The sequence below is a fragment of the Oncorhynchus mykiss genome, chromosome 16 (genome assembly GCF_013265735.2).
Source record: "Oncorhynchus mykiss isolate Arlee chromosome 16, USDA_OmykA_1.1, whole genome shotgun sequence".
Taxonomy (NCBI): Eukaryota; Metazoa; Chordata; class Actinopteri; order Salmoniformes; family Salmonidae; genus Oncorhynchus; species Oncorhynchus mykiss.
The window spans coordinates 64,625,726-64,650,907 of NC_048580.1; the positions used below are offsets into that span (position 1 = coordinate 64,625,726).

The following is a 25,182-nucleotide window of genomic DNA, read 5'->3' on the forward strand; positions in this document are numbered from 1 at the left end:
AATTGAACTTAGATTGAATCCCCCCCCCCCCCCCCCCCCCCCCCCCGAGGGTCCAAACACGACTGTTTCGTATGCAAGTGGTCAGGTTGTGTACAGGTCAGTGAGTTTGTGAGTGGGAGAGTGTGAGCAGGATGAAGTTGTTCCTATACTCTGATCTAGGGTCAGTACTATGTTATGTCTTTCCCCCCTAATGATTAAAGTCAGGATTTGGAGAGCATAAGCTGATCCTAGATCTGTACCTTAGTGGCAACTTCTACTCAGAGTGTGAGCGTATGTAGCATGTACATAGATGATCCGTCAGTCTGTATATAGGCAGTGTACAGGTTTGATACGGCAGCAGACTCAGTCAGGTAACCTTATTTTGAAAACCAGAGCAATATTTCTGTATTGATAATCGGGCCAAGGCTGTATGATAATATAGTACGTGTATCTATCAGGAGGGAATTAGAGGTCTGCTAAAAAACACAGATCAATGAGTTCCGGAGAGATTCATCCCTTTTTCAGTGATGTAATAAAGTTAGGAGAGTAAATGTTTTCTGTTTAGATTTGAGAGGTTTGATGGAGTATAACGCCATAGCCTCCCTATCACTGTCTTACTGTGCTTTGGTGACACCTAGTGGTCACACAACATCGTCACAGTTTAACGGGAGTGGAGTGCGTGTGAGGTGACGCGAGTGTGTGAGCTTACGAAGAGGTTCGGTGTGTGTGCATCACAGAGCTCGTGCAATGATGGGTGAAATAGTTGTGAACACTAAATAAAAATCCTTAGTTTGATGGAGTGTTTTTCTCATGAAATACTTTAAATATTTTGTCTTCCTTTGAAGCCTTCATGCAGTAAGTGTGTGTGGTTTATTACAACCTCCCAGCCTGTCTTTGTGGAGGAGTACAGGACAGGATCACACTCCTGTACCAATACTACTGACAGCATCACCGTGAAACACAAGGATTTCCAACATCACCCATGGAGTCCAGTGGAGGCTAATGAGGGGAGGACGGCTCATAGTAATGTCTGGAATGGAATCAATGGAATGGCACCAAACACATCAAAGACATGGTTTCTATGTGTTTGTTACCATTCCATTGACTCCATTCCAGCCATATTTATGAGCTGTCCTCCCCTCAGCAGCCTCCACTGATGGAGTCCTTGTTTGATGTAATTCTGCCTGCCAATGTCGCTGAACAGAAGGACATGGGGAGGTCACCAAGGGCCTGCTTCAGACTTGAGATAAAAAAGACTTAACATGGACTTAAGTTAATATATTGTTTTACTTAAGTGCATGTTCATTTAACTTACATTATCTTATAGGGCATTGTAAATGAGCCAGGGATACTTTTTTCAAATACTATTTTCAAAGACCCGGGTTAAATGCATGGGAGTATATTTGACTATTGTCAACTACTTTCCAGGTGTATTTCCAAATACATTAAAATATTCAACTACTTGTCTTCTCAAATAAACAATATCTTAATACTTACTTCAAATGTATGTGAGAGTAACTGAGATATTTGAACTGGTATTTGTACCCAGGTCTGCAGGTATCCATGGTGATGCTGAACTGTACTATGTAATGCCTGTTGGACCAGTTACCCCATTCGTGTTTGTTACCCCTTGACACTGATCTAAGGTCAGTTTTGCAGTTTCCCCCGATGGATAACGTTTTGGGGCTCAGGAAGCTACGCTTGCTGATCCTAGATCTGTGCATAAGGGGATCTGCTAGTCAACGCAATGTTACTCTTGACCTTACAGTGAAAAATAAAACCTGTTCTCTGAAGGAGTCTGAGTATTGGGACACTTCCCTGGTCTTTTCTTCTGAGTCTGTATATAAGGCCACAGCACTGGTCTGCCTGGACCAAATACACATCCTCATTCATATCCTATCTATTTTCCTCCATTACTTTACTCATCAACGGTGTCTGGAGCTAGTCCTCTGGACATCAACACCTGGCCACTACACTCGCCTGCACGCTTTGGTCATTGTATGATAGGACTGAATAGATATAAGCAATAGTGGCTTAGATCCTAGCAACAGGCTAAATGAAATCCATTCAGGTCGTCATAGGGTCACACACAGAAGGCTGCTGAGGGGAGAACGGCTCATACTAATGTCCAGAATGGTGTGGCCCAGGGTCAGAGACAAAACATTACATGTGATTCTCTTTTCAAATCAAAGTTTATTTGTCACGTGCGCCGAATACAACAATGAAATGCTTACTTCCAGGCTCTAACCAACAGTGCAAAAAAGGTATTAGGTGAACAATAGGTAAGTAAAGAAGAAAAAACAACAGTAAAAAGACAGTGAAAAATAATACAGGCTATAACAGTAGTGAGGCTATATACAGGCTATAACAGTAGCGAGGCTACATACAGGCTATAACAGTAGCGAGGCTACATACAGGCTATAACAGTAGCGAGGCTACATACAGGCTATAACAGTAGCGAGGCTACATACAGGCTATAACAGTAGCGAGGCTACATACAGGCTATAACAGTAGCCAGGCTACATACAGGCTATAACAGTAGTGAGGCTATATACAGGCACCGGTTAGTCAGACTGATTGAGGTAGTATGTACATGTAGATATGGTTAAAGTGACTATGCATATATTATAAACAGAGAGTAGCAGTAGAGTAAAAATAGTGGTTTTCCTTTCATGTTCTCCTTACATTTGTACATTGCTGATACTAATAAACAAGTCTGAAAATTGATGTCATTCAGTTTGGTCTCCCTCATGTAGATAATTGACAGAACTGTGATGAAATAGAAGTAATGGTTTGTGGTTGATGAAGCTGGAAATGGTGATCATGAGGGTGAGATGTAAAGGAGGATGAAGATGAGGGTGAGATGTAAAGGAGGATGAAGATGAGGGTGAGATGTAAAGGAGGATGAAGATGAGGGTGAGATGTAAAGGAGGATGAAGATGGTGGTGAGATGTCAAGGAGGATGAAGATGATGGTGAGATGTAAAGGAGGATGAAGATGAGGGTGAGATGTAAAGGAGGATGAAGATGATGGTGAGATGTGAAGGAGGATGAAGATGATGGTAAGATGTAAAGGAGGATGAAGATGATGGTGAGATGTAAAGGAGGATGAAGATGAGGGTGAGATGTAAAGGAGGATGAAGATGATGGTGAGATGTAAAGGAGGATGAAGATGATGGTGAGATGTAAAGGAGGATGAAGATGAGGGTGAGATGTAAAGGAGGATGAAGATGATGGTGAGATGTAAAGGAGGATAAAGGTGGTGGTGAGATGTCAAGGAGGATGAAGATGATGGTGAGATGTAAAGAAGGATGAAGATGAAGGTGAGATGTAAAGGAGGATGAAGATGAGGGTGAGATGTAAAGGAGGACGAAGATGTAAAGGAGGATGAAGATCATGGTGAGATGTAAAGGAGGATGAAGATGAGGGTGAGATGTAAAGGAGGATGAAGATGATGGTGAGATGTAAAGGAGGATGAAGATGATGGTGAGATGTAAAGGAGGATGAAGATGATGGTGAGATGTAAAGGAGGATGAAGATGAGGGTAAGATGTAAAGGAGGATGAAGATGAGGGTGAGATGTAAAGGAGGATGAAGATGATGGTGAGATGTAAAGGAGGATGAAGATGATGGTGAGATGTAAAGGAGGATGAAGATGATGGTGAGATGTAAAGGAGGATGAAGATGATGGTGAGATGTAAAGGAGGATGAAGATGATGGTGAGATGTAAAGGAGGATGAATGTGGTGGTGAGATGTCAAGGAGGATGAAGATGATGGTGAGATGTAAAGGAGGATGAAGATGAAGGTGAGATGTAAAGGAGGATGAAGATGAGGGTGAGATGTAAAGGAGGACGAAGATGTAAAGGAGGATGAAGATCATGGTGAGATGTAAAGGAGGATGAAGATGAGGGTGAGATGTAAAGGAGGATGAAGATGATGGTGAGATGCAAAGGAGGATGAAGATGATGGTGAGATGTAAAGGAGGATGAAGATGGTGGTGAGATGTAGAGGAGGATGAAGATGATGGTGAGATGTAAAGGAGGATGAAGATGATGGTGAGATGTAAAGGAGGATGAAGATGGTGGTGACTTCTGCTATCTGTCTCACCACGGATCCATCCTGGTTACAGACACTTTCCTCAAGAGAGAGCGCCATCCTAAGCTATAGTGCATCTGTTAATGTTCATATTCAAGCGTTATTTGCACAAGGAAGTGTAGGTGAATATTCATGACTAGGGTTGATTTCCAGTAGCCTGTACTGTTCTCTTTGAAGTAGAAAGAAGAATCAATAAAAGTTTAAATATTAGACATGTGTAAACTGAATGAAGGCTTAACCTATGTGAGTGTCCAAGCTAGATCCACATCAAATTGACCATTGGACATAAAAATCAGAACGTAAACAGAATCTGTGTTGATGAGGCAAGGCAAACCAACAAGACATGTTTGGTCTGGGCCACATCTGATCTTGTGAAGGCTACTGTACACACACATGGGTTAATCATACATAGACAACAATGGTCTAAACTTCAGAAGATCTTTGGACAGGAAAATGAGCTAATCAGTGATAGGCACCAGTGGGAGTATGCATGTCACGCTACCAATAGAATCTATGCCCCAATGTCTGAGCCAATAAGAGAATGGAAACTAAGTAAGACAACATGATTTGTAAAGTGGGATGATGACGTTATGTAAGGGTAAAACTGTATAAAAGCCAAGCACTAAGAATGAGGAGGCTGTTTTTTTCCACAGAAAGGCTCCACTTCTGTTACTTTTGTAATAAAGTCTAATTGAATTTACAAGCTCCGGTGTCAAAGAAGAATGTGATTTAATATTTTCCACAACAGAAGTAGCTTTTTAGACAAATCCTCCATTCCAAGGAAAACCGCCATAGATAAAGAAATATTTGACTTTATGGTAGGTTCATTCTAATCCAATGTTCTCGCATTGTTTAACATTAACACCCTTATCATACTTACACACCATTGTAAATACCGGTACAAGCCTTAGTACTCTGACACATGGACATAGGTCCAGATAAACCGTTTTTTGAAGGAAATAAAATACAGACAACTAAATCATATCAAATTGTATTTGTCACATACACATGGTTAGCAGATGTTAATGCGAGTGTAGCGAAAAGCTTGTGCTTCTAGTTCCGACAATGCAGTAATAACCAACCTAACAGTTCCAAAACTACTATGTTATACACACAAGTGTAAAGGTATAAAGAATATGTACATAAAGATATATGAATGAGTGATGGTACAGAACGGCACAGGCAGATACAGTAGATGGTAAACAAAGTGGCATAGTTAAAGTGGCTAGTGATACATGAAAGATAAAGATGGCAAGATGCAGTAGATGATATAGAGTACAGTATATACAGTGCCTTGCGAAAGTATTCATCCCCCTTGAACTTTGCGACCTTTTGCCACATTTCAGGCTTCAAACATAAAGATATAAAACTGTATTTTTTTGTGAAGAATCAACAACAAGTGGGACACAATCATGAAGTGGAACGACATTTATTGGATATTTCAAACTTTTTTAACAAATCAAAAACTGAAAAATTGGGCGTGCAAAATTATTCAGCCCCCTTAAGTTAATACTTTGTAGCGCCACCTTTTGCTGCGATTACAGCTGTAAGTCGCTTGGGGTATGTCTCTATCAGTTTTGCACATCGAGAGACTGAAATTTTTTCACATTCCTCCTTGCAAAACAGCTCGAGCTCAGTGAGGTTGGATGGAGAGCATTTGTGAACAGCAGTTTTCAGTTCTTTCCACAGATTCTCGATTGGGTTCAGGTCTGGACTTTGACTTGGCCATTCTAACACCTGGATATGTTTATTTTTGAACCATTCCATTGTAGATTTTGCTTTATGTTTTGGATCATTGTCTTGTTGGAAGACAAGTCTCCGTCCCAGTCTCAGGTCTTTTGCAGACTCCATCAGGTTTTCCTCCAGAATGGTCCTGTATTTGGCTCCATCCATCTTCCCATCAATTTTAACCATCTTCCCTGTCCCTGCTGAAGAAAAGCAGGCCCAAACCATGATGCTGCCACCACCATGTTTGACAGTGGGGATGGTGTGTTCAGCTGTGTTGCTTTTACGCCAAACATAACGGTTTGCATTGTTGCCAAAAAGTTCAATTTTGGTTTCATCTGACCAGAGCACCTTCTTCCACATGTTTGGTGTGTCTCCCAGGTGGCTTGTGGCAAACTTTAAATGACACTTTTTATGGATATCTTTAAGAAATGGCTTTCTTCTTGCCACTCTTCCATAAAGGCCAGATTTGTGCAATATACGACTGATTGTTGTCCTATGGACAGAGTCTCTCACCTCAGCTGTAGATCTCTGCAGTTCATCCAGAGTGATCATGGGCCTCTTGGCTGCATCTCTGATCAGTCTTCTCCTTGTATGAGCTGAAAGTTTAGAGGGACGGCCAGGTCTTGGTAGATTTGCAGTGGTCTGATACCCCTTCCATTTCAATATTATCGCTTGCACAGTGGTCCTTGGGATGTTTAAAGCTTGGGAAATCTTTTTGTATCCAAATCCGGCTTTAAACTTCTTCACAACAGTATCTCGGACCTGCCTGGTGTGTTCCTTGTTCTTCATGATGCTCTCTGCGCTTTCAGTTTTTGATTTGTTAAAAAAGTTTGAAATATCCAATAAATGTCGTTCCACTTCATGATTGTGTCCGACTTGTTGTTGATTCTTCACAAACAAAATAAAGTTTTATATCTTTATGTTTGAAGCCTGAAATGTGGCAAAAGGTCGCAAAGTTCAAGGGGGCCGAATACTTTCGCAAGGCACTGTACATATACATATGAGATGAGTAATGTAGGGTATGTAAACATTATATTAAGTAGCACTGTTTAAAGTGGCTAGTGATATATTTTACATCAATTTCCATCAATTCCCATTATTAAAGTGGCTGGAGTTGAGTCAGTGTGTTGGCAGCAGCCACTCAATGTTAGTGGTGGCTGTTTAACAGTCTGATGGCCTTGAGATAGAAGCTGTTTTTCAGTCTCTCGGTTCCAGCCTTGATGCACCTGTACTGACCTCGCCTTCTGGATGATAGCGGGGTGAACAGGCAGTGGCTCGGGTTGTTGTTGTCCTTTTTATTTCACCTTTATTTAACCAGGTAGGCTAGTTGAGAACAAGTTCTCATTTGCAACTGCGACCTGGCCAAGATAAAGCATAGCAGCGTGAACAGACAACACAGAGTTACACATGGAGTAATCAATTAACAAGCCAATAACACAGTAGAAAAATAAGAGAGTCTATATACATTGTGTCCAAAAGGCATGAGGAGGTAAGCGAATAATTACAATTTTGCAGATTAACACAGGAGTGATAAATGATCAGATGGTCATGTACAGGTAGAGATATTGGTGTGCAAAAGAGCAGAAAAGTAAATAAATATAAATAGTATGGGGATGAGGTAAGTAAAATTGGGTGGGCAATTTACCGATAGACTATGTACAGCTGCAGCGATCGGTTAGCTGCTCAGATAGCAGATGTTTGAAGTTGGTGAGGGAGATAAAAGTTTCCAACTTCAGCGATTTTTGCAATTCGTTCCAGTCACAGGCAGCAGAGAACTGGAACGAATGGCGGTCAAATGAGGTGTTGGCTTTAGGGATGATCAGTGAGATACACCTGCTGGAGCGCGTGCTACGTGACCAGTAAACTGAGATAAGGCGGAGCTTTACCTAGCATGGACTTGTAGATGACCTGGAGCCAGTGGGTCTGGCGACGAATATGTAGCGAGGGCCAGCCGACTAGAGCATACAGGTCGCAGTGGTGGGTGGTATAAGGTGCTTTAGTAACAAAACGTATGGCACTGTGATAAACTGCATCCAGTTTGCTGAGTAGAGTGTTGGAAGCTATTTTGTAGATGACATCGCCGAAGTCGAGGATCGGTAGGATAGTCAGTTTTACTATGGTAAGTTTGGCGGCGTGAGTGAAGGAGGCTTTGTTGTGGAATAGAAAGCCGACTCTAGATTTGATTGTAGATTGTAGATGTTTGATATGAGTCTGGAAGGAGAGTTTACAGTCTAGCCAGACACCTACAGTAGGTACTTATAGATGTCCACATATTCTAGGTCGGAACCATCTAGGGTGATGATGCTAGTCGGGCGTGCGGGTGCTGGCAGCGAACGGTTGAAAAGCATGCATTTGATTTTACTAGCGTTTAAGAGCAGTTAGAGGCCACGGAAGGAGTGTTGTATGGCATTGAAGCTCGTTTGGAGGTTAGATAGCACAGTGTCCAAGGACGGGCTGGAAGTATACAGAATGGTGTCGTCTGCGTAGAGGTGGATCAGGGAATTGCCCGCAGCAAGAGCAACATCATTGACATATACAGAAAAAAGAGTCGGCCCGAGAATTGAACCCTGTGGCACCCCCCATAGAGACTGCCAGAGGACCGGACATCATGCCCTCCGATTTGACACACTGAACTCTGTCTGCAAAGTAGTTGGTGAACCAGGCATGGCAGTCATCAGAAAAACCGAGGCTACTGAGTCTGCCAATAAGAATATGGTGATCGACAGAGTTGAAAGCCTTGGCAAGGTTGATCAAATCAAATCAAATCAAATGTATTTATATAGCCCTTCGTACATCAGCTGATATCTCAAAGTGCTGTACAGAAACCCAGCATAAAACCCCAAACAGCAAGCAATGCAGGTGTAGAAGCATGGTGGCTAGGAAAAACTCCCTAGAAAGGCCAAAACCTAGGAAGAAACCTAGAGAGGAACCAGGCTATGTGGGCTGGCCAGTCCTCTTCTGGCTGTGCCGGGTGGAGATTATAACAGAACATGGCCAAGATGTTCAAATGTTCATAAATGACCAGCATGGTCGAATAATAATAAGGCAGAACAGTTGAAACTGGAGCAGCAGCACGGTCAGGTGGACTGGGGACAGCAAGGAGTCATCATGTCAGGTAGTCCTGGGACATGATCCTAGGGCTCAGGTCCTCCGAGAGAGAGAAAGAAAGAGAGAAGGAGAGAATTAGAGAACGCACACTTAGATTCACACAGGACACCGAATAGGACAGGAGAAGTACTCCAGATATAACAAACTGACCCTAGCCCCCCCGACACATAAACTACTGCAGCATAAATACTGGAGGCTGAGACAGGAGGGGTCAGGAGACACTGTGGCCCCATCCGAGGACACCCCCGGACAGGGCCAAACAGGAAGGATATAACCCCACCCACTTTGCCAAAGCACAGCCCCCACACCACTAGAGGGATATCTTCAACCACCAACTTACCATCCTGAGACAAGGCTGAGTATAGCCCACAAAGACCTCCGCCAAGGCACAACCCAAGGGGGGGGGGGGCCCAGTAAGTCAGTGACTCAGCCCCCGTAATAGGGTTAGAGGCAGAGAATCCCAGTGGAAAGAGGGGAACCGGCCAGGCAGAGACAGCAAGGGCGGTTCGTTGCTACAGAGCCTTTCCGTTCACCTTCCCACTCCTGGGCCAGACTACACTCAATCATATGACCAATGAAGAGATGAGTCTTCAGTAAAGACTTAAAGGTTGAGACCGAGTTTGCGTCTCTGACATGGGTAGGCAGACCGTTCTATAAAAATTGAGCTCTATAGGAGAAAGCCCTGCCTCCAGCTGTTTGCTTAGAAATTCTAGGGACAATTAGGAGGCCTGCGTCTTGTGACCGTAGCGTACGTGTAGGTATGTACGGCAGGACCAAATCAGAGAGATAGGTAGGAGCAAGCCCATGTAATGCTTTGTAGGTTAGCAGTAAAACCTTGAAATCAGCCCTTGCTTTGACAGAAAGCCAGTGTAGAGAGGCTAGCACTGGAGTAATATGATAATTTTTTTTGGTTCTAGTCAGGATTCTAGCAGCCGTATTTAGCACTAACTGAAGTTTATTTAGTGCTTTATCCGGGTAGCCGGAAAGTAGAGCATTGCAGTAGTCTAACCTAGAAGTGACAAAAGCTTGGATTCATTTTTCTGCATCATTTTTGGACAGAAAGTTTCTGATTTTTGCAATGTTACGTAGATGGAAAAAAGCTGTCCTTGAAATGGTCTTGATATGTTCTTCAAAAGAGAGATCAGGGTCCAGAGTAACGCAGAGGTCCTTCACAGTTTTATTTGAGACAACTGTACAACCATTAAGATTAATTGTCAGATTCAACAGAAGATCTCTTTGTTTCTTGGGACCTAGAACAAGCATCTCTGTTTTGTCCGAGTTTAAAAGTAGAAAGTTTGCAGCCATCCACTTCCCTATGTCTGAAACACATGCTTCTAGCAAGGGCAATTTTGGGGCTTCACCATGTTTCATTGAAATGTACAGCTGTGTGTCATCCGCATAGCAGTGAAAGTTAACATTATGTTTTCGAATAACATCCCCAAGAGGTAAAATATATAGTGAAAACAATAGTGGTCCTAAAACGGAACATCGAAATGTACAGTTGATTTGTCAGAGCACAAACCATTCACAGAGACAAACTGATATGATGAAGATGGCTGCACAGTACTGTCTTTTATCGATAGCAGTTATGATATCGTTTAGTACCTTGAGCGTGGCTGAGGTGCACCCGTGACCGGCTTGGAAACCAGATTGCACAGCGGAGAAGGCACGGTGAGATTCGAGATGGTCAGTGACCTGTTTGTTGACTTGGCTTTCGAAGACCTCAGATAGGCAAGGCAGGATAGATATAGGTCTGTAACAGTTTGGGTCCAGGGTGTCTCCCCCTTTGAAGAGGGGGATGACTGCGGCAGCTTTCCAATCCTTGGGGATCTCAGACGATATGAAAGAGAGTTTGAACAGGCTGGTAGTAGGGGTTGCGACAATGGCGGCGGATAGTTTCAGAAATAGAGGGTCCAGATTGTCAAGCCCAGCTGATTTGTACGGGTCCAGGTTTTGAAGCTCTTTCAGAACATCTGCTATCTGGATTTGGTTAAAGGAGAACCTGGAGAGTCTTGGGCGAGTAGCTGCGGGGGGGGGGGGGGGGGGGGGGGGGGGGGGGTTGGGGGCGGAGCTGTTGGCCGAGGTTGGAGTAGCCAGGAGGAAGGCATGGCCAGCTGTTGAGAAATGCTTGTTGAAGTTTTCGATAATCATGGATTTATCGGTGGTGACCATGTTACCTAGCCTCAGTGCAGTGGGCAGCTGGGAGGAGATGCTCTTGTTCTCCATGGACTTCACAGTGTCCCAGAACATTTTGGAGTTAGAGCTACAGGATGCACATTTCTGCCTGAAGAAGCTGGCCTTTGCTTTCCTGACTGACTGCGTGTATTGGTTCCTGACTTCCCTGAACAGTTGCATATCGCGGGGACTATTCGATGCTATTGCAGTCCGCCACAGGATGTTTTTGTGCTGGTCGAGGGCAGTCAGGTCTGGGGTGAACCAAGGGCTGTATCTGTTCTTAGTTCTGCATTTTTTGAACAGAGCATGCTTATCTAAAATGGTGAGGAAGTTACTTTTAAAGAATGACCAGGCATCCTCAACTGACGGGATGAGGTCAATGTCCTTCCAGGATACCCGGGCCAGGTCGATTAGAAAGGCCTGCTCACAGAAGTGTTTTAGGGAGCGTTTGACAGTGATGAGGGGTGGTCGTTTGACTGCGGATCCGTAGCGGATACAGGCAATGAGGCAGTGATCGCTGAGATCCTGGTTGAAGACAGCGGAGGTGTAATTGGAGGGCCAGTGGTCAGGATGACGTCTACGAGGGTGCCCTTGTTTACAGATTTAGGGTTGTACCTGGTGGGTTCCTTGATGATTTGTGTGAGATTGAGGGCATCTAGCTTAGATTGTAGGACTGCTGGGGTGTTAAGCATATCCCAGTTTAGGTCACCTAACAAAACATACTCTGAAGCTAGATGGGGGGCAATCAATTCACAAATGGTGTCCAGGGCACAGCTGGGAGCTGAGGGGGGTCGGTAGCAGGCGGCAACAGTGAGAGTCTTATTTCTGGAGAGAGTAATTTTTAAAATTAGCAGTTCGAACTGTTTGGGTATGGACCTGGAAAGTATGACATTACTTTGCAGGCTCTCTCTGCAGTAGACTGCAACTCCTCCCCCTTTGGCAGTTCTATCTTGACGGAAAATGTTATAGTTGGGTATGGAAATCTCAGAATTTTTGTGGCCTTCCTGAGCCAGGATTCAGACACGGCAAGGACATCAGGGTTAGCAGAGTGTGCTAAAGCAGTGAGTAAAACAAACTTAGGGAGGAGGCTTCTGATGTTGACATGCATGAAACCAAGGCTTTTTCGATCACAGAAGTCAACAAATGAGGGTGCCTGGGGACATGCAGGGCCTGGGTTTACCTCCACATCACCCGCGGAACAGAGGAGGAGTAGTATGAGGGTGCGGCTAAAGGCTATCAAAACTGGTTGCCTAGAGCGTTGGGGACAAAGAATAAAAGGAGCAGATTTCTGGGCATGGTAGAATATATTCAGGGCATAATGCGCAGAAAGGGGTATGGTTGGGTGCGGGTACAGCGGAGGTAAGCCCAGGCACTGGGTGATGATAAGAGAGGTTGTATCTCTGGACATGCTGGTTGTAATGGGTGAGGTCACCGCATGTGTGGGAGGTGGGACAATGGAGGTATCAGGGGTATGAAGAGTGGAACTATGGGCTCCATTGTAAACTAAAACAATGATAACTAACCTGAACAACAGTATACAAGGCATATTGACATTTGAGAGAGACATACAGCGAGGCATAGAGTAATCACAGGTGTTGATTGGGAGAGCTAGCTAAACCAGTAGGTGAGACAACAACAGCTAATCAGCTAGCACAACAACAGCAGGTAAAATGGCGTTGACTAGGCAGAGAGGGTCGGATTAACTACACACAGAGCCTGAGTGCGGCTGGGGCCGACAGATAAATCATAAACAAACAGAATGGAGTACCGTGATTAATGGAGATTGATAGTAAATATGGGTCCAGTGAGTGGATGGCCTGGCTGGGGAAGCGGCGATTCAGACAGTGATAACAAGCTAACAGTTAGTAGGCCGGGGCTAAACAAGCTAGCAGTTAGCAGGCCGAATTAGCAAGCAAGCAGATAGCAAGGGCTAGAAAGTTAGCCTTTGGGGGACGTCGCGATGGGGGTTAAGTCTGTTTATGCCTCTTCATGCGGTGACATCGATAGACCGGTCGTGGGTCCGGATATTGTAGCCCAGGAGTATGCTTCGGTGGTAGCACAGGAGCTCTGGCCGGGCTAGCTTCAAGTTAAGTGGATGGAAACGCTAGCCAGGAGTAGTCATCCGGGGTTGAGTTTAGCTAGTTAGCTAGTTGTGAAGATCCAGATGAAAAAGTTCCGTTTGCGGTGGGAATCCGGGGATAAAAATAATAGGTCCGTTATGCTCTGGTTAGAGTCGCGTTGTTCGAACTGGCGAGAGCTTTCCGAGCTAAAGGTTAGCCAATGACCGCTAGCAATGGTTTGCTGACTGATAGCTGGTAGTTAGCTGGCTAGCTTCAGTTGAGGGGTTCCGGATCCGAAGTAAATATAAATACTTTAGAAAAAAAAGCAGATCCACGCTACATTGGGTGAGGCGGGTTGCAGGAGAGTATTTAGATGTTGAGGTTTATAAAAATGTTTTAAAAGATATGCGAAGAAAAATCTGAAAAAAACCCTGAATATATACAAGGGACACGACACGACACGACGTCTGACTGCTACGCCATCTTGGATCATCTTTATGGCCTTCCTGTGACATCGGGTGGTGTAGGTGTCCTGGAGGCCAGGTAGTTTGCCCTTGGTGATGCGTTGTGCAGACCTCACTACCCTCTGGAGAGCCTTACGGTTGTGGGCGGAGCAGTTCCCGTACCAGGCGGTGATACAGCCCGACAGGATGCTCTCGATTGTGCATCTGTAGAAGTTTGTGAGTGCTTTTGGTGACAAGCCAAATTTCTTCAGCCTCCTGAGGTTGAAGAGGCGCTGCTGTGCCTTCTCCACAACGCTGAGAGTGTGGGTGGACCAATTCAGTTTTTCCGTGATGTGTACGCCGAGGAACTTAAAACTTACTACCCTCTCCACTACTGTTCCATCGATGAGGATAGGGGGGTGCTCCCTCTGCTGTTTCCTGAAGTCCACAATCATCTCCTTTGTTTTGTTGACGTTGAGTGTGAGGTTATTTTCCTGACACCACACTCCGAGGGCCCTCACCTCCTCCCTGTAGGCCGTTTTGTCGTTGTTGGTAATCAAGTCTACCACTGTAGTGTCGTCCGCAAACTTGATGATTGAGTTGGAGGCGTGCATGGCCACGTAGTCGTGGGTGAACAGGGAGTACAGGAGAGGGCTCAGAACGCACCCTTGTGGGGCCCCAGTGTTGAGGATCAGCGGGGTGGAGATGTTGTTACCTACCCTCACCACCTGGGGGCGGCCCGTCAGGAAGTCCAGTACCCAGGTGCACAGGGCGGGGTCGAGACCCAGGGTCTCGAGCTTGATGACGAGTTTGGAGGGTACTATGGTGTTAAATGCTGAGCTGTATTTGATGAACAGCATTCTCACATAGGTATTCCTCTTGTCCAGATGGGTTAGTGCAGTGTGGTTGCGATTGCGTCGTCTGTGGACCTATTTGGGCGGTTAGCAAATTGGAGTGGGTTTAGGGTGTCAGGTAGGGTGGAGGTGATATGGTCCTTGACTAGTCTCTCAAAGCACTTCATGATGACGAAAGTGAGTGCTACGGGGCGGTAGTCGTTTAGCTCAGTTACCTTAGCTTTCTTGGGAACAGGGACAATGGTGGCCCTCTTGAAGCATGTGGGAACAGCAGACTGTAAGGATTGATTGAATATGTCCGTAAACCCACCAGCCAGCTGGTCTGCGCATGCTCTGAGGACGCGGCTGGGGATGCCGTCTGGGCCTGGAGCCTTGCGAGGGTTAACACGTTTAAATGTTTTACTCACGTCAGCTGCAGTGAAGGAGAGTCCGCAGGTTTCGTTGCGGGCCGTGTCTCTGGCACTGTATTGTCCTCAAAGCGGGCAAAAAAGCTATTTAGTCTGTCTGGGATCAAGACATCCTGGTCCGCGACGGGGCTCTTTTTCTTTTTGTAATCCGTGATTGACTGTAGACCCTGCCACATACCTCTTGTGTCTGAGTCGTTGAATTGCGACTCTACTTTGTCTCTATACTGATGCTTAGCTTGTTTGATTACTTTGCGGAGGGAATAGCTACACTGTCTGTATTCGGTCATGGTTCCGCTTCCTTCGCTTTCATTTTCACGTGAATGCTGCCATCAATCCACAGTTTCTGGTTTGGGAATGTTTTAACCGTTGCTATGGGTACGACATCGTCAATGCACTTTTTAATGAACTCGCTCACCGAATCAGCGTATTCGTCAATGTTGTTGTTGGAAGGAATGCGGAACATATCCCAATCCACGTGATCGAAGCAGTCTTGAAGCGTGGAATCAGATTGGTCGGACCAGCGTTGAACAGACCTGAGCGCGGGAGCTTCTTGTTTTAGTTTCTGTCTGTAGGCAGGGAGCAACAAAATGGAGTCGTGGTCAGCTTTTCCAAAAGGAGGGCCGGGGAGGGCCTTATATGCGTCGCGGAAGTTAGAATATCAAATCCAGGGTTTTACCAGCCCTGGTTGCGCAATCGATATGCTCATACAATTTAGGGAGTCTTGTTTTCAGATTAGCCTTGTTAAAATCCCCAGCTACAATGAATGCAGCCTCAGGATATGTGGTTTCCAGTTTGCATAGAGTCAAATAAAATTTGTTCAGGGCCATCGATGTGTCTGCTTGGGGGGGAATATATACGGCTGTGATTATAATCGAAGAGAATTCTCTTGGTAGATAATGCGGTTGACATTCGATTGTGAGGAATTCTAAGTCAGGTGAACAGAAGGACTTGAGTTCCTGTATGTTGTTATGATCACACCACATCTCGTTAATCATAAGGCATACACCCCCGCCCCTCTTCCAACCAGAAAGATGCTTGTTTCTGTCGGCGCGATGCGTGAAGAAACCAGCTGGCTGCCCCGACTCCGTTAGCGTCTCTCGAGTGAGCCATGTTTCCGTGACGCAAAGAACGTTACAGTATCTGATGTCTCTCTGGAATGCTACCCTTTCTCGGATTTCATCAACCTTGTTGTCAAGAGACTGGACATTGGCGAGTAGTATGCTAGGGAGTGGTGCACGATGTGCCCGTCTCTGGAGCATGACCAGAAGACCGCTTCATTTGCCTCTTTTACGACATCGTTGTTTTGGGTTGCCGGCTGGGATCTGATCTGTTGTCCTGGGTGGAAGGCAGAACACAGGATCCGCTTTGCGAAAGTCATATTCCTGGTCGTAATGATGGCGAGTTGACGTTGCTCTTATATTCAGTAGTTCCTCCCGCCTGTATGTAATGAAACCTAAGATTACCTGGGGTACCAATGTAAGAAATAACACGTAAAAAAAAAAAACATTATAGTTTCCTAGGAACGCGAAGCGAGGCGGCCATCTCTGTCGGCGCCGGAAGATCTAAAAACCGATCTAAAAAGCTGGGTGATATCAGACCAAGTGGCACAACTGGAGCAGAGTGAGAGGGGTCAAAGATAAGATGTAGCTTCAGGATGCTCTGGACATACGGTATATTGTAAGCTGGGTGGTTCCAGCCCAGAATGCTGATTGGCTGACCGACGTGGTATATCAGACCTTATACCATGAGTATGACAAAACATTTATGTTTACTGCTCAAATTACTTTGGTAATCAGTTTATAATAGCAATAAGGCCCGAGGGGGTGTGGTATATAGCCAATGCAAGGGCAGTTGTCTGGTACTCCGTATTGCGTTATGCTAAGAACAGCACTTAGATGTGGTGTATTGGCCATATACCACACCCCCTTGGGCCTTACTGATTAATTATACCCTGTAGTTCTCAGTATCAACTCTCTAATGCCTGACGTAATGAGACGTGGTGAGACAAGAAGTAGCATGCATAGTCACAGGGTGTGTCCCAATAATATCTCCTTCCTCCTGAAGTGTCCACTCGTTCACTTACTTACTTAGGCCTTTGTATTCTTTGAGGTAAACAGGCCATCAATGAATCGCCTCCATCCCTTTTGGTCTTGTGCTTTCTGTTCCAGGCGTTGCCATGTCAGACCCTTTGCCTTCATCACCTGCCCTGTGCTGTCTCCAGGTGGGTCTTCCTCTTTGTGTTTGCCATGTGGGTTCCATGTTAGGGCCTGCTTTGTGACTGATTTATTGTTTGTTCTGAGTGTGTGATCTGTATGTGTCGTTCACTACTTCCAACAAAATGCAAACACAGTGGATTGGAGTAAGTATGGAATAGAGTTGTGTTTCCATGTTTCTCATAACAGTAATTTTCTGTTAAGTCAGTGAAGGGAAGTGAACTAGTGCACGCTTTGGGAGGAAGGAGAGATAATTGGGATGTGGCCACAGTTTTGATACCTGAGAACTAGAGGCAGTTGTGTCACCTTGTAGCTAGATTCTCAGTCCAATGCAATGTGGCAGACTGACAACAAGACTGAATATCATTGACTGCATGATACTATATTTACAAATCAATAGAAGATAAAAATTAAACAATCATTTACCGAAGTTTTCCTGTATTTGAACAGTTGATAAGATTTTCGGGAAATGAGGTTGAAGTTTGCTCTTGCAGATACTTATGTGTTATTTGGCCCAGGTCCAACAAATGTGTTTGTACAGAGGGCAGGAATAGTCCCAGTTAAAATGTATTTCTAATTTCCACACTCAACATGTAATTCCTAATAAGTCCTTTACTTTGGTCACATGACCTCACCCTTTATAAACAAGTCCTTGGAACTACCCAACTCCACAGACTCTTGCAGGTCCAGATGAAGACAATGATGAAGAAGACGAAGAAGACGATGCTTCCTCTCCAGCTGATTGTGATCATTTGTCTGTCTTATGGACAGGCAGATGATTCCACCAACAAGCAATCCATCTCTGATTACAGCCGTGACCCTTTCATTACCCTTTTCTCTGGCCTGTCTGCCGAGGTGGGGAACCTGAGGAGGGAGGTTGAGGACTTGAGAAAGTCATGCAACTGTAAGTCTCTTGGATTTGTATATATTGTTTTCTTAATATAATAGTAACTAGATGCACCAGATATAAATGATATACATGCACAGAAAATGAACAATGACAGAACAATGGCCAATAATTCATTATCTGATATGACTGAATAAGTTGATTTGAATTTAAAGGGGAAGATAGATATTTAAAAAAATCATGTTAAATGGTTACTCAACTTGAAAGTTGTCTATCAATGGGCCAAGATAAACCTTGATACGGTTAGGTTAGGGATAGGGTTAGGTTTAGAATAAGGGCAAAGGTTAAGTTTAGAGTTAGGGTTAGGTTTAGAATAAGGGTAAAGGTAAAGTTTAGGGTTAGGGTTAGGTTTAGAATAAGGGTAAAGGTTAAGTTTAAGGTTAGGTTTAGAATAAGGGTAAAGGTTAGGGTTAGGGTAGGGGTTAAGGTTAGAGCTAGGGTTAGGGTTAGCAGATAGTTTGTTGAAATGCTACTGATAGTTCTGTTAAGCATGGACTATCCAAATAAAGTGTAACTCTTTAGCCACTGCTAGTTCAACATGTCTGTGGGTGATGGGCGCAAAAAAATGTCAATGTCAAATCTACTGAAATCAACTAATTTATTTGTTTTGTTATACTCAGCTGTAGATGTGGCCTTCTCAGCTGCCCTGCGACCTAGTATCCAGGACAATGAGGGCTACGGCAACACCGGGCCCTTCCAGGCAGACACCAACCTGGTCCACAGTCACATCATCACCAACGTTGGCAACGCGTTCAGCCCCCGGACAGGTCAGCCATTGAAATATTATTACGATTTACATAGACAACTCCCACTGCATCCAAATTTTTCCATATAATTCTTGCTTTGTCTGGCTGAAACATTCCCAGATAACATATTGGCTTTATAAGAACTACATATCAATGGGTAACAAATCATGTATAACTGTATTTCATGCTCTATAAGGATTCATAAAGATACACTACTAATAAAGCGGGACCTTTAGAGTAGGATAACTTGTCGTTATAAATAGTTTAATAATGCTTTATAAATCAGAAATTCTCATGAAGTTCCTTGTCGACACATACAGGAGCATTCACAGCACCAGTACATGGAGTCTACTACTTCACTTTCACCTCCTATGCCTGGAAAAAGGAGGCCAGCATCGGTGTGGCCCTTTACAAGAACCAAGAGCAGGTAGCTCTGGTCTATGAGTTTCAGGACAAGGGGGACAATGAAGACTTTGCGTCCAACGGGGCCACCCTGCAGCTGGCCAAAGGAGACATCGTTTACCTGGTCCTACCGTCTAGTTTCCAGGTGACCAGTAATGCTTTCAAAAACCTTAGCACCTTCAGTGGCTTCCTTCTCTTCCAGGTTGAAGGAGAAAACGTCTGAGAGACTGAGGGGGTCAGGGTGTAGGTTGGGAGGGTTCTCCACTTAACTTCCACACATTATAATCTCTTTTGCTGTCATTTACATGTGTGTGAGGCAATAAAAGCAATGTTAAAAACAGCAATCGTTTCTTTCGTGAATTAATGGTTTGCAGCAATTACTTTTGTATTTCTCCCTTTGATCATGTTATCAATTTAGATTAATTTAATTTAGATTAGATTAAACCGGGATATGGCAGCAGGTGATTTAAATATATTTGTAGTAAATCAGATTAAGATTAGGAACCCGGATCCACCTTAAGCCCTTGTGACACTAATGATCTCCAATACACTTGGAGATGTCTCTGTCCATATATCATGGACTATACTTTTATTAGTATTCTTGAAACAGTTACAACCAAATATTGCACATCAAACTATATTTTATAACAGCAACTTTACATTGTACAAAGAAAATAGAAAGTTGCTGTCATTGGGGTGAGACTCGTGGGTTCTTGCTGACGGAGGACAGGGCGGTATCAGCTTCAGAGCCCACTGGTTCTGAGGCCCAAGGGTTCAGACCACACAGCAAGAAAGGAACAGCACAGTCCCGGAACTGGAGAGAGACAGATACACAACACACTCATGGACGCAGAGATGGAAAAAGTACCGTATTGTCATACTTGAGTAAAAGTAAAAAGTACCGTATTGTCATACTTGAGTAAAAGTAAAAAGTACCGTATTGTCATACTTGAGTAAAAGTAAAAAGTACCGTATTGTCATACTTGAGTAAAAGTAAAAAGTACCGTATTGTCATACTTGAGTAAAAGTAAAAAGTACCGTATTGTCATACTTGAGTAAAAGTAAAAAGTACCGTATTGTCATACTTGAGTAAAAGTAAAAAGTACCGTATTGTCATACTTGAGTAAAAGTAAAAAGTACCGTATTGTCATACTTGAGTAAAAGTAAAAAGTACCTTAATAGAAAATGACTCAAGTAAAAGTGAAAGTCACCCAGTAAAAAACATATTTGGTTTTGAATATACTTAAGTATCAAAAGTAAAGTATAAATAATTTTAAAATCCTTATATTAAGCAAACCAGGCACCACTATTTACTTGTTTTTATAATTATTTTTACAAATGGAGCATGTGTGTTTAGTAAATCCACCAGATCAGAGGCAGTAGGGATGACCAGGGATGTTTTCTTAATAAATGCATTAATTGGACCATTTTCCTGTCCTGCTAAGCATTCAAAATGTAATGAGTACTTTTGGGTGTCATGGAAAATGTATGGAGTAAAAAGTACAAGTAAAAGTGAAGTAAAAGTAAAAGTAGTCAAAATGTTAAAAAAAATAGTCAAATAAAGTACAGATACCCCAAAAACCTACTTAAGTAGTACTTTAAAGTATTTCTACTTAAGTACTTTACACCACTGAATGTACCACACTAGCTATATAATACTCTCAGAAAACACAGTAACAACATGTACTACACTAGCTAGATAATACTCTCAAAAAACACATTAACAACATGGACTACACCAGCTAGATAACACTCTCAGAAAATACAGTAACAACATGGACTCCACCAGCTAGATAATACTCATTATTAAACAGTACATAACAAAATGCATATTCCATCTTTCAAATGATGATTCTATGATGTATCTCAGATTTTTTATAGAGTACACAATCATACCTATGCTCATGAATATGAAGACCACAGTGTTGTGTGTTTGTATGTACAGTTGAAGTCGGAAGTTTACATACACCTTAGCCAAATACATTTAAACTCAGTTTTTCAGTTTTGACATTTAATCCTAGTAAAAATTCTCTGTCTTAAGTCAGTTAGTGTTACGCTCGTTGATGGAAGGATCGGACCAAGGTGCAGCGTGGTAGGCGTACATTTTAATTTATTAAATGAACACCGAAAAAACAACAAATATGAATAGGGCTAAACAGCACAGTACCAAAACAAGATCCCACAAACAACAGGTGGAAAAAGGCTGCCTAAGTATGATCCCCAATCAGAGACAACGATAGACAGCTGCCTCTGATTGGGAACTATACCCGGCCAACAAAGAAATAGAACAAGATATACTGGACTGTGGAGGCGCACTGGAGGTCTGGAGCATAGAGGTGGCACAAATCGTCCTGGACAAAAGACCACCTTCGCACGGCATGTGCGGGGAGCTGGCACAGGACGCACTGGGCTGTGAAGGCGCACCGGACATACAGCGCGTAGAGCCGGCGCAGGATATCCTGGACCAAGGAGGTGCACTGGAGACCAGGCACGCTGAGCCGGCACCACCCGTCCTGGACAGATGCCCACTTTCACACGGCAAGTGCGGGGAGCTGGCACAGCACGCACTGGGCTGTGGATGAGCACTGGAGACACAGTGCATATCACCGCAAAACATGGTGCCTGACCGGTCACACGCTCCCCACGGTGAGTACGGGGAGTTGGCTCTGGTTTAAACCCTGGCTCCGCCAACCACCCCACTCAAATACTTTGACTTTGTTGTCCTTAAGCCATTTTGCCATAACTTTGGAAGTATGCTTGGGGTCATTGTTCATTTGGGAGACCCATTTGCAACCAAGCTTTAACTTCCTGACAGATGTCTTGAGATGTTATATATCCACATCACTTTGTGAAATGCACCAGTCCCTCCTTCAGCAATGCACCCCCGCAACATGATGCTGCCACCCCGGTGTCTCACGGTTGGGATGGTATTCTTCGACTTGCAAGCCTCCCCCTTATTCCTCCAAACATAATAACATGGTAATTGTGGCCAAACAGTTCTATTTTTGTTTAATCAGACCAAGGACATTTCTCCAAAAAGTACGATCTTTGTCCTCATGTGCAGTTGCAAACCGTAGTCTGGCATTTTTTAAGGAGGTTTTGGAGCAGTGGCTTCCTCCTTGCTGAGCGGCCTTTCAGGTTCTGTCGATATAGGACTCATTTAACTGTGGATATAGATACTTTTGTACCTGTTTCCTCCAGCATCTTCACAAGGTCTTTTGCTGTTGTTCTGGGATTGATTTGCACTTTTCGCACCAAAGTACGTTCATCTCTAGGAGACAGAACGCATCTCCTTCCTGAGCGGTATGATGGCTGCATGTGCACATGGTGTTTATACTTGCATACTATTGTTTGTATAGATGAACGTGGTACCTTCAGGCGTTTTGAAATTGCTCCCAAGGATGAACCAGAATTGTGGAGGTCTACATTTTTTTTTCCGGGGTCTTGGCTGATATCTTTTGATTTTCCCATGATGTCAAGCAAAGAGGCACTGAGTTTGAAGGTAGACATTGAAATACATCCACAGGTACACCTTCAATTGACTCAGATGATGTCAATTAGCCTATCAGAAGCTTCTAAAGCCATGACATAATTTTCTGGATTTTTCCAAGCTATTTAAAGGCACAGTCAACTTAGTGTATGTAAACTTCTGACACACTGGAATTGTGATACAGTGAATTATAAGTGAAATAATCTGTCTGTAAACAATTGCTGGATAAATTACTTGTGTCATGCACAAAGTAGATGTCCTAACCGACTTGCTAAACTATAGTTTGTTAACAAGATATTTGTGGAGTGGTTGAAAAACGAGTTTTAATTACTCCAACCTAAGTGTATGTAAACTTCCGACTTCAACTGTATGTGTGTCTGTGCTTGTTATACACAACTCTCAGCCTAGCGGTTACGAGTGTTGGGCCTATAACCAAGAGGTTGCTGGTTCAAATCCCAGAGCCGGTAAGGTGGGCAAAACATTTTTTTTTTTGCCCTTGAACAAGCCAATGAAACAACAACTGCTCCCTGGGCGCTGACATGGATGTCCATAGGCAGCCTCCCTGATTCAGAGGGGTTGGTTTAAATACGAAAGACACTTTTCGGTTGAATCCATTCAGTTGTGCAACTGACTAGGTCTCCTCTTTCCTTGTGTACTGTATGTGTTGTCCCTCACCTGTCTGTTCATGAACACGTATATGATGGGGTTGTAGACAGTGCTACTCTTGGCCAGGTACATGGGAACCGTGGCAATGAGAGGGTTGATGTGGAGGCTGGGGTCAAGGATCACAGAGAGGGCGAAGGCCGCGTAGGGCAACCAGCTGAGCAGGAAGGCCATCACCATGACTACCACCATACGCACAACCTGTATCTCCACGCGGGTGGTGCTGTTGCCCTCCAACACCTTCAGCTTGGACACCTGGGACAAACACACACATGAGTACACACACACACACACACACACACACACACACACACACACACACACACACACACACACACACACACACACACACACACACACACACACACACACACACAAACACACACACACACACACACACACGTATAAACACACACACACACACCACCTGGTGCAGTGTGAAGAGGATGCGAGCGTAGGAGACCATGATGATGGAGAAAGGAATGGCAAAGCAGAGCAGGAAGTAAAGGATGATGTAAGACATGTTTCCTGGTTCCCTGCTGTACCAGTTTGGGGAGCAGGAGGTCCTAACCCCCTCCAGTTCAAAGCTGCCCCAGCCAAACAGAGGTGGGGTGTTCCATAAAAACGACCACACCCAGGACAGGACCACCCCTCCGACTGCGTGCCTATGTTACAGTACGAATACATTACAGTTAACTTCATTACACATGTATCCTTACTTCTACACAACTGCTATCTTTCCCTCTGTACATGCACAGTTACGAGAGTTAAATGGAATACTTGACCTGGTCTGGAACATGACCGCCCCCATTGGTCGACACACCACCACATAACGGTCCACAGCTATCACGGCCACTGAACACAGACCTGCAATACCTGGGAAGGACAACATCAAACATGTACACTACATGTACATGCAATAACCCAGCAAACACATCTATTCAACTGACATCAATAGGCCTAGTAGATTTGACAAATCTAACTCTCTCTGCATAGTCAGACACATCCATTTACTACCCCTAAGCTGTTGTATTGAATTTAATTGAATTTATTTGGGTGAAAACATATACAACTAGATGCACAATGTATTCCCAGAGGATAGGATTTAAAAGTATTTATTAAAACACTTGTTTCCAAAGTGGTCCTCGATGGTAACTCACCAAAGAAAGCCACAGCGAAACCCTCCAGCACGCAGCCTAGCCGCCCCATGCTGAAGTAGCCCATAGCGTTGGTGACCATCGTGGGCAGTCCCCCGAACAGAGCACAGCCCAGGTCAGCCACTGCCAGGTTGACTAGGGCGTAGTTCAAAGGCTGGCGCAGCTTTCGGTGTCTCATCGTCACCATGATGACCAGGACGTTCATACAGACTCCGGACACCGAGAACACACCAATGATCACCGCCAGGATGGTGAAGCCCGTCCTGGAGAGCAGCGCTTCACTGACCGAGCCCGGGGAGGAGGAGATGTTTCCATGGAGATTGGGGAGAAGCTGTTGGTGGTCCATTCTGTTCTTTTTGGGGCAGTGGAGTTGAGTGGTGAGCACTACCCACCTGGCCAGACACCTGTGTTATGATATATAAGAAACACACTGGAAGGGCGTAGAGTCAGCTTTTAGTCCGATGGTATTCCTAATCTATAAAAGCACAAAAGCAGTCCAGTATCTGATCTATAATAGATAAAGCAGTCCAGTATCTGATCTATAATAGATAAAGCAGTCCAGTATCTGATCTATAATAGATAAAGCAGTCCAATAGCAGATCTATAATAGATAAAGCAGTCCAGTATCTGATCTATAATAGATAAAGCAGTCCAGTATCTGATCTATAATAGATAAAGCAGTCCAATAGCAGATCTATAATAGATAAAGCAGTCCAATAGCAGATCTATAATAGATAAAGCAGTCCAGTATCTGAT

The 25,182-nt window shown here is 44.1% G+C and overlaps 2 protein-coding genes across 2 annotated transcripts; one reads left to right on the forward strand and one right to left on the reverse strand.

Moving 5' to 3' along the window:
- The first annotated feature begins 4,717 nt into the window (after positions 1-4,717).
- Positions 4,718-19,456, forward strand: LOC100136613 (complement C1q-like protein 3). The gene is made up of 5 exons (XM_021566951.2): positions 4,718-4,891; positions 17,017-17,069; positions 17,736-17,965; positions 18,589-18,735; positions 19,035-19,456. The coding sequence occupies exons 1-5, from the start codon at positions 4,889-4,891 to the stop codon at positions 19,337-19,339; spliced, it is 738 nt and encodes a 245-aa protein (XP_021422626.2). The 5' UTR covers positions 4,718-4,888; the 3' UTR covers positions 19,340-19,456.
- Positions 19,457-19,675: 219 nt separating this feature from the next.
- Positions 19,676-24,842, reverse strand: parapinopsina (parapinopsin a). The gene is given in 5 exon segments (NM_001124225.1): positions 19,676-19,930; positions 23,282-23,524; positions 23,697-23,934; positions 24,055-24,145; positions 24,430-24,842. Coding segments are annotated over 5 exon segments (1,041 nt in total). The 5' UTR covers positions 24,773-24,842; the 3' UTR covers positions 19,676-19,804.
- Positions 24,843-25,182: the final 340 nt, after the last annotated feature.